The sequence below is a fragment of the Rattus norvegicus genome, chromosome 6 (assembly GCF_021556685.1).
Source record: "Rattus norvegicus strain SHRSP/BbbUtx chromosome 6, alternate assembly SHRSP_T2T, whole genome shotgun sequence".
NCBI classification, from domain to species: domain Eukaryota; kingdom Metazoa; phylum Chordata; class Mammalia; order Rodentia; family Muridae; genus Rattus; species Rattus norvegicus.
The window spans coordinates 145,617,307-145,626,760 of record NC_141539.1 but is presented as its reverse complement, the minus strand read 5'-3'; the positions used below and the strand labels follow the sequence as shown (position 1 = coordinate 145,626,760).

Genomic DNA, 9,454 nt, shown 5'->3' with positions numbered 1-9,454 from the left:
AACAAACTAAAGCCAAGCTATACTGTGAGGGAAGCTGAAGGAAGAAAGTGAAAGTTAGAACACCTACAACACGAAAATAAGCCCCGATTTCTGCACCCCAAAGAAATCATCTTCCAAAAACTCTCCCTCCTTGGCACAACCCATCTCTCAAATCAAGTATTCATTCCTATAAATTTGCCAAGCAACTGTCCTCTTACCTGCCTCTACATTAACTGTAGAACTGGCCTCTCGGTATCCCCCAGCTGCTGCAAGTTTCAACAAAAAAGAAACACTTAAACTGTGTTCTGCATTATTCCTAGGGAAAAAAAGTGACAGAAACTGTTTTATTTTTCTTAGTAACCATTTCTTAGAGCCACAGTATCCCAAACTAGGTAACTTGTTTATAACCATAAGGGCTTGAGGCCTCCATATGTATACAAAGTAAACAACTTGATAAAGGCTACTACTTGGGCACCAACTGTATTATACAACATACTGAACTACAAATCTGATTGCTTTTGCCCAGGCTTTATATAGTATTTATAACCCTCTGCATTTTTCATTTGTTTCTATGTAGTATGATTTTTACATAAACCTCAATGCAAATTTTTCATTTCAAAATGGATACCAAGACTGAACTGAGTGAGGAGCATGCAAACAGAAAGAAAGAAGCTAAACTTATTAGAATCTCAACACACTAACTTTTTATTAAGTTTGATTCAAAATAATATTAATCTAATAGTGAAATAGTTTGATATAACATCAATCAACATTTAAAGTATACTATGTTTCAAAGTATGGCTCAAGGAACACCCATTGCTTAAATGCACTTAGACATAACAAGACAATGTTTTTTATTGGCATCATTGACACCTTTGAACAATAGCCTCGTAGATAGATTAAGGTTTAACCTTCCTTTTCTTTGGTGGCTGTTTAGAGACTTTTAAAGAACAGATAACTCATTTCAACAGGAATCTACTGATATTTACCTCTGCAGAATGTTTAGCTAAGACATAGAATGCCAAAAAAACAAGCTTTTGTTAGCTTGACCCCCTCTGCCTCCTAACAGAAGGTTTCCCCAAATGATGCTTTTATTTTAGATGTATTGATCTTCCATCTAAGTCTTGGCCTTTCAACTACTAAATGCAATCAAAGGCCAACAACCTGACTCCTTCTGGAGACTGAGAAGGAAGTAGCAACATGGAATTTCTTTGAATTGTTTGTGAATTACTACAACTTTTAAGAGGTCAATAAATCCTGGTGCTGAGCTAAATCTAATGGTAAATAATTAATTACATATCTTAGACACTATAATCTTTATCTTGGTAAACAAAGAAGACAGCTTTGCCAAATAGATCTTCCATCTACATAATATCTTAAAGGCAAATATTTAAATATTACCACAAAAAAACAGGGTCATATTTTGTTTAAATTAGACATTAAAACTGAAGATAAAATGCAAATGCCCAGTTTTAAAAGGGGAAAAAAAATACAAATTAACTGACCTAGTCTTTTTTCTGAGTTTATTAATACCATTTAAAATATTACAAATAAATCAATTACATTTCATGCATTTAAAATGCAAGTCTAATGTTCCAGAGAAAGGCTTTTCATTTCAATGTGAAATATCCAAATTATTTCAACATGACAATGAATAGTTAGTTTGCAGACTCTGCAAACAACACTTAAATGTAGTGTCAGGAGTGTTTGTCAACAGTTAACAATATCACCTTCAGGAAATACACAAAGGCCAAAGTTAGTCGAGTATCACTTGGACAATTTATTTAATACATGGGTTTGGCAGACCCCGTTATTATGAAATATAGGAGAACTCTCACTTTAATTATACCTGAACTGCCAGCAAATGCAAATAAGTACATGCGCCATTAAATTAAATGTCATCCAACATTTATCAAATAGTGTCTTAGATACAGCTTGATACCTATCTAAATTCATATGCGAGCAAAACTAGGCCCGGAAAGTGCGTGTGTGTGGCTCTGCACCTCCAGAATTGAGTTCAGGAAAAAGAACAAAAACAAAAACAAAAAATCCTGCAGTTCATCAGAACCTCAGCAATAACTCTTAATAGTTCCTTCTGACGAAAAAGAAAAAAAAAAAAGATCAAGTTTACTTCAATATATTTTCAAATATTTACCGGAAGTAATGTACAAGAAAAATACTATACAAAATCGTCTCCTGGACAATGTACCTCACACCTCACACAGGCGGAGTCACGTTTAATGGGAAACTAATCTAGAACGATTTTCCAGTGGTACAAACCATTAGGTTCAGATATATTTTACAAAGAATTAAAAAAAAATGTTCCCCCATTTCCCTCTTTTGGCATTTAAACTACAGCCTCAACTGAAATAAACAATAGCTTCTTCACTTGAGTTTAAATCACAAAGAAAAAAGTTTAATCCTTAAAATATTCGATGACTTGCAAATAATTTACAGAAATCAGTAGGTTAAATTGACTCCTGGACTAACCCAAAAGTGGCGGTGGTGTGGGAGGTTGGGGGAATATGCTTGGGAATGGTGAAAAAAACGAGGTAGAAAAGGACAAACGCGAAGATGGTTAATCTGGTCTCACCGGAAAGGGGGTATTTTTGCATAAGAAAAGACACCTACCCTCACTCCCGCCCCCACCCCATAAGTTATGGTGATCAAAATAACTTTGGGATCAATATTAGCAGTTTGGAGAGAAAGACGTGCTCGCAAGCAGAGGGAAACTATCTAAACGGGAAGCTAAGAGGAAGATTGCTTGTTTATTTTTTTCCTCTCAGTTTTTCAGTTAAAAAATAAAAAGTTACAAAGACCAGGGTGGCCGCATTGATTCCGGTTCGCAGAACTCTCATCGGTTCACCCGCAGGGCACAAAGACCTAGGCAGAGAGCTGAATGGGTAGATCTAAACTCTGCTAACCGGGTCTGGTGCAGTAGTCCTCCCACCAGTGTAGTGCTCATCACGGGACAGTCGTCCAAGGGGCGTCCAGGAGGGGATTCCTTATCTGGACTCCCGCATCCCTCTCCCTAACAGCTGCGGCTCAAGCCGATTGAGCACAGTTCTTTCCAAGGCCGCAAAAGCCGGTGGTCTACCAGACAACCCCATTAATCCTGTCCTTACTCCAGAGGCTGCAGCCTCCTCAAAGTTCCGCCAGCCCAGAGCTGGAGGAGCCGGTTCCCACTGCGCCCCGCATGGCTGTCACCGTGCAGAAGGGAGCCAAGGATCCAGCCACCGATGTGTGCTACTTACTGTCCACATCCTTTTAATAAAATTTAAGAGCGGAAACCCGGTGAGGGGGAAAATGGGAAGTTGGGGGAAAGAGAGTGAGACAGCTAGCCTAGACTAGAGCCCAGTCCAGGCACACAAGCCCGACGGGACTCAGGTGGGAGGCATTGCGACAGTCACTCCAGGCCATTGCGGTGGCCGGGCTCTGGAGGCTGCAGAAGCTCAGGGGAGTGGCAAGGCGGGCTTCCCGCCGCGCTGTGCTCGCTGTCGGTGTCGCTGCCCTTCTTGCCGCCACCGGAGCCCGCCGAGCCGCCGCCACCGCTGTGTGTCTTCACGTGCTTGCTCAGGTGGTCGCTGCGCATGAAGCGTTTGTTGCACACCGGGCAGGCGAAGCGCTTCTCGCCCGTGTGGGTCCGCAGGTGCCGCTGCAGCTCGTCGGAGCGCGTAAAGCGCTTACCGCAGAACAGCCAATTGCACACGAACGGCCGCTCGCCGGTATGCCAGCGCAGGTGCGCCTTCAGGTGCGACGTCTTGCCGTACACCTTGCCGCAGCCTGGGATGTGGCAGCTATGCAGCCCTTTGCGACGCAGGCTCGCTCCCGCTGGGCCCAGACGCTCAGCCTCCTGGCAGTTGGGGCAGTCGCAGGTGGCGCGGCCGGAGTAGCGGCGCGCAGAAGAGCGTGGAGACCCCCCTAAGGGCGCCGCGGGCCCCGCGCTCAGCATAGAGCTGCCCGCGCCGGCCAGCGGCGAAGGGGCGGAATCCGGGTACGAGCCGGGCAATACGGGCTTGAAACCGTCCATGAGGTGCTGTCCTGCAGGGCTGAGCAGGTGCGACGAGGCACCACTACTGAAGGCCGAGTGGCTCAGGCCGGAGTAATCCGAGTTGTAGCCTCCCAGCGGTGAGTGCAGCGACGTCTGGAGGCCCCCGGCGGCCGGGTGCAGAGAGCCGGGCAGCGCTGCTGCCCCATTGGGGTTCTGCACGTCGATCCAGCCCGCGCCCACATCCCACCAGCTGGAGGCGCCCGCGGAGCCCACGTCGGCCGCGGCACCAAGGCCCGGGTGCGAGGGCTTGAACCACGACTCATACGGGTGCGCCATTCCCACGCGCGGGTAGATGCCTTGCAGTCCGTCCACCGACGTGTGCACCTTGGAGATGAACACCGGCTGATGGGAGCTGTCCTGCGAGTGCGCTCCGGAACCGCCGCCGCCTCCCCCGCCGCCGCCGCCGCTGCCCCCTGAGACGCCCGGGGCCTGGAACACAGAGTAGTCGTTGGCAAAGGGCGAGCTGGAAGCGGCGGCCGCGGCAGCTGCGGCCGCTGCGGCGGCGCTGCTGGAGGTGAGAGAGAAGGCGCTGGAGCCGGGCGAGCCTCCGCAGCTAAACGAGTCGGACACCAGGGCCGCCGCCGCCGCCGCGGCCGCCGCCGCCGCCGCTGCGGCGGAGGACGAACCGCCGTTCCGAGAGGCCCCCGACACGCCGAAGCTAGAGAGACTGGAACCCACTACGTTGCAGCTGCCGGAGGAGGAAGATGAGGAGCGTTTCCAAGGGTGGAAGCCTTTACTGAAAGAAGAAGAGCTGTCCGACAGGGAGGAGGGAGACGGGCTGGGGCTGCCGATCTTATTACAGGTAGCAGCAAGCATGGCCAGAGGAGTGGATCCCAACCTCGGTTCTTCCTGAGACCGGAGCGGAGGAGAAGGGTGGGGGAGGGGTGGTGGGCAAAGGGCCGGTGGGGGAGGGAGGAAAGAAATGTGCATTAGTCTCCTGGTAGCCTTCAGACGCCCCACTGCTGCCCATCTCTCACTGCGGCACTCTGCCACCAACTTACCCTGCACCCCCAGCTGCCCCGGAGCCCGTCAGCCTCCTACTCTACAGGAGGGGACAAGTTTGGCTGCGGGCGTCTGATTCCGGTGCAAAACGCCAAGCTAAAGAAGAGTTTAACAAGAATTCTCACTTAAGACGGCACTCTTGTGTTCACAAAGCCCTAGAAGCTTTCGACCAAACGAACAGAAAGTCCAGATCCAGACTAGGGAGGGAGAAGTTTCCTTTTACCTTACAACCTGGAGAAATCTCTGGATTGCATTTAAGATTGCTACCCTGCAATCCCGAGAGAGCTTTGAAAATTCTGTTCCGATGCCCCTCAACCCATCCTTAGTTTCTTCTCCCTGGCCTAAGGCTTACTCGCTCTTCCATTTTTTTCTTTTAGTTCTCTCTCTCTCTCTCTCTCTCTCTCTCTCTCTCTCTCTCTCTCTCTCTCTCTCTCTCATTATATCTATCTATAATGGTAGAAATAAAACGAGCTCAACGTACCTGCAATACAAAGCGGGCTGAGGAAAAATATTAAGGGGAAGGAAAGGGGGAGAATCTGCAGTATGCCCAGGAGGGAAAAACTTACTCGCGGTCCCCTTCGAAATCGTCGCGTATATTAGGGGCTACGCTCAGTTCTCCCGAGCAGGGAGCGGCCGGGCTCTGCGAGGTGGCGGGTCTCAATGCCCTACGAACCTTTCCAGTGCTGAAAAAAAAGTGGCTCTGCCTCCTCTCCCCACCCCCCCAACTCTTTCTTTTTTCTAAACTCACTTGTATTTAAGGGAGGGGGGGGTGGCTCTCAATAGAGAGACTGATAGCCCGTGGCCTGGCCGGGCGACTTTAACCCCCTCCGATAGGCAATAAAAGGAAACTAATTAAACCAGCAAGAGAAGATCCTGAGACTCACCCCTAGAAGTGAAGTTGCCATCACACAGAAGCGCCCTCCTCCTCTCAGAGGATCTTTTTTATATTGATAAATCAGAGGCAGTGTTTTTTTTTTAGAGGTGTGCAATACAATGATCAGTTCCGCCCATTCCGCCACAATTGTAGCTCCCTCTCCGGCTTTGAAGTGCCGCGGAGGCGCGGCCAGCCAATCTGCGGCCTCGCCGGGCCGCGCGGCGCGCGCGCTGTGAGGTCATCGGCGCCGGCGGGAGTGTGGGGGGTGCGAGTGTCGCAGAGTGTGCGAGTGCGCGCGTGTAAAGTGATCGCGAGTGTGACCCACGTCGAAGTGAACCATGTAGAGAGCGTAGGGTGGCTGGGCAGGGTCACAAAAACGTGGCCTAGTAAGGGCAGGCAATGGTGGTGCAAGCACCGAGAGGATGTGTGACAAAGGGGGTCAGGGACAGAACTGGAAAGTGGGTAAGGTAGCTGAGTCCCTCTTTCTTAGGGAGTCAGGAGCGACAGTATGTTCAATCCCGGGTGCGGAGAGGCGCGTGCGCGTTTGATGAAGGTGGAGAGTGGGTGCGCGCGATCGAGAGGGAAGATGGATGTGTGCGTGCGCGCGAGCACCAAAGCTGGGGGTAGGGAATCGAAACAATACAATAAAGTGTACGTGCGTAAGAGATTTGGCGATCTGGATAGAGAAACTGCGAAGTTGAGTGAGGCCCATAAATAAATACTCCAAGCCCTATCTTCAAATCACTAACTTCCTCTGTCCCTTGAACATAAAAAGCGGAGTGATTTTCCCCCTTAGCTTCCCGGACTCTTTCAGTATAGTTCTGAAGAAAATTTTGATACTTACCTTCCGTTTCCTGATGTTTCGGTCAAATAGAAAGATTGGAAGGGGATAGCGATATGGGGCAAGTGTGCGCCTGCGCCTTTGAGTCGTTACTTTGATCTGGTCGCCTTTACCCTCTTTGAGAGGTGGGATTCAGCTTTGGAAGTGCATATCCTAGAGGAGGTGTGTTTGCCCCGTGGCACGCAGTAAAATTACAAAAGGATTAGATGCAAAGAGGAGTAAGGGGTGTGTTTTTCTCCCATTGGATGAGAAATTGAGGAGCCTTTTACCCAGTGTAGAAGTTTTCTCAGGTAACCCTACTGTGCCTTTCTGACAGAAAAATTAGAATGACCGAAATATGTTGGTACCATTTATGTAAGAATGGAGGTGAGCTTTTCGGGTTACATTTACAGGAGCGTCTGTGGTTTGAGCAGGCCATCTATGAGTGTGTTCGAGTCATCGTGCGCATTTACTTCAAATTCACTGCATTTTAGTCACTTGCTTGCTATTTTTATTATTAGCTGCCTTCAGAAATGTCATTACAATTCTGTGGTCACCACAACAGAACTTCTTAAGCCCCAAAAAGGCCAGTACCAGTATAAAGAGTGAAAATCCAGTCCTTGTTGAATATTCATGCATTTAAAAACCACAGTAATTCCTATTTTACCCTGTTAGAAAGGCTCTCAGAAGTCTAATCCTAAAGGGGGAATTGATTAAAATGTGAGTAGATGAGAGAACTGCTGTGTTTTGACTTGGGAGACATTTTTTTTTAATTGTTGTTCTCAAGTGTATTGTAGGTTCTGAAGATGTCAAAAAAAAATTCTCCTGGGGTATGCAGAAGTCCAAAGTAGGGCTTCATCCCTTGCATAAATTTCATCTGCAGTTAGACCTGATGTTTGTAGTGCAGGGGTTTGTATTCTGAGCCTTTTTTTTTCCATGTGTAGGGGTATTGACTGTACATCATATCTATTGATTAAGGGAGTAAGGGACATCCACATACTTAGAAGGAAGTCTGAAGTAAATTAATGAACTGCTTTCTTTCTCTGAAGGCTAACGCTTACCATAAATGTCGTGTTTCTCTCTGCAAGCCCCTCTGAATGATTTTAGCGTGTTGAGAAGGCGTGACAGGCCAGCCCAGAAGGAGGAAGGGGTGGGGGAAGGAGGGAACTCCGTTTAACAAATAAAAGAGAATTAACTTCATTGCTTTGGTCTCCTTCCATAATGATATTCATTTTAAGAACCTAATATACAGTTGTTCAAATTTGGGGTTTAACGTTAATCAATACCATCATCCTCAAAGGTGGAGGGAAGTGCTTTGAAGGAAGACTCCTTCCTATGAATAGTTATTTTATCTTTCTATCCTCCTATCCTCTGGAAGGAAAAGAGGCAGGGCTATTAAAAAGTTAAATGCTGAGCATGAGAGTAAATAGAGGCGTTAACCACTGTTTCCTCAAAAATGCAGGAATTAGAAAAACTCAGCATCACATGACTGTAATTTTGAGCTACTCCATTTTAAGCTAACGCTAAGATCTTTCATTTGTGTACGAGCATTTAGAATCACATGCCATTCTTCTTATGACAATGAGTCACAATGTTAGTGTGAATTTAGTGAAAATACTAGATTCTTCCATTTGCATGAGGATTGCTTTCAGCATTGAAGGCTTCGTGAAGGTTTGTATATATAGCTTACACTAGAAAATGTTTATTAGTTTATCAATGTCTCTGACGTGTAATGCACACACACACACACACACACACACCCGCACGCGCGCACACACACTCAAGTTACCCCTATTTATGAAAGTGAGGAGTTTGCCAAAGGGCTTCTTTCTCCTTTGCTTGATTTCTTGATTCACTTTCTTCCCTTCCTCCTTGAAATGGTTAGTGTTTGTGTCATGATATCAACAGCAGAGTTAAAACAATCATAGTCTTGCTTCTACTTTAAATGAAACTACTCTAATGACACCCCCTCCAAACATACACATACTTTGAGAAGTAACCCAAGCACTCTTGACTCCTGTCCTATGAAAGAGAAGATGACAGATACAGCTGGCCTGGTTAAGCCATTGAGGGCAGAGTTCAGTTCACCTGTTTTGATATTAAGCGTTGCTTTGCAGTATCATACTTAATAATTAGAGGAAAGGAGGAAGAACTACAGGAAGCTCAGCTTTCCAAACATCACTTGAAAGTTTCCCCCTACCCAACAAGAACTTCCACATGCTAGAAAAGGAACATGCTTAGACAGTGTGCTGTCTTCTTGCAAACCTGTGGGATCCACTATCAATAAAGCTAAAATCTATTAGCATTCTGTATGCATCTGCAGCATAAATTTCATTTGAATTTCAAATTTAATAAACCAGGAGGTTTTTAATCATCCCTGGTTTTATTTGTTTGATATTAACATGCTTATTGACCGGGTCTGGTGACCAGTTTGATCATTACAGGACAGCAAAAAGTTAATTAAAACGACCACAGCCCCTTAATCATATCATCTGTCTCATCCATGTCGCTCTCTTTATTACCGGTGATGATGGATAGTCTCCCAGATTAATTTCTCTGTTTCTTCGATTTGGACAACAGCTTTTGGGACCTAATTTACATCCTGGGAACTACTTGCTCAAGTATATCTAACACCTTGCAGCTACAATATATACATCACCTTCTCTTTAGCTGGAGCAGAGAAAGGGAGTGCATGTTGTTTGTCCTGTTGTTTTAGGTGGTGGTGGTG

General features: G+C 46.5%; 1 protein-coding gene across 7 annotated transcripts; it reads right to left on the bottom strand.

Moving 5' to 3' along the window:
• Positions 1–1,488: 1,488 nt before the first annotated feature.
• Sp8 (Sp8 transcription factor) lies at positions 1,489–6,895 on the bottom strand. 7 transcript variants are annotated; one of them, XM_087552972.1, is made up of 3 exons: positions 5,514–5,628; positions 5,032–5,128; positions 1,489–4,879 (listed from the first exon to the last, which is right to left on the bottom strand). In XM_087552972.1, the coding sequence occupies exon 3, from the start codon at positions 4,844–4,846 to the stop codon at positions 3,386–3,388; it is 1,461 nt and encodes a 486-aa protein (XP_087409098.1). In that variant the 5' UTR covers positions 4,847–4,879; positions 5,032–5,128; positions 5,514–5,628; the 3' UTR covers positions 1,489–3,385. The 7 variants fall into 7 exon arrangements, with proteins under 7 accessions (XP_087409098.1, XP_087409099.1, XP_087409100.1 ...); XM_087552973.1 differs by lacking the exons at positions 5,032–5,128; positions 5,514–5,628 and adding an exon at positions 6,751–6,895; XM_087552974.1 differs by lacking the exons at positions 5,032–5,128; positions 5,514–5,628 and adding an exon at positions 5,917–6,048 and having other exon boundaries at positions 1,489–4,459.
• Between the last annotated feature and the right edge of the window lie 2,559 nt (positions 6,896–9,454).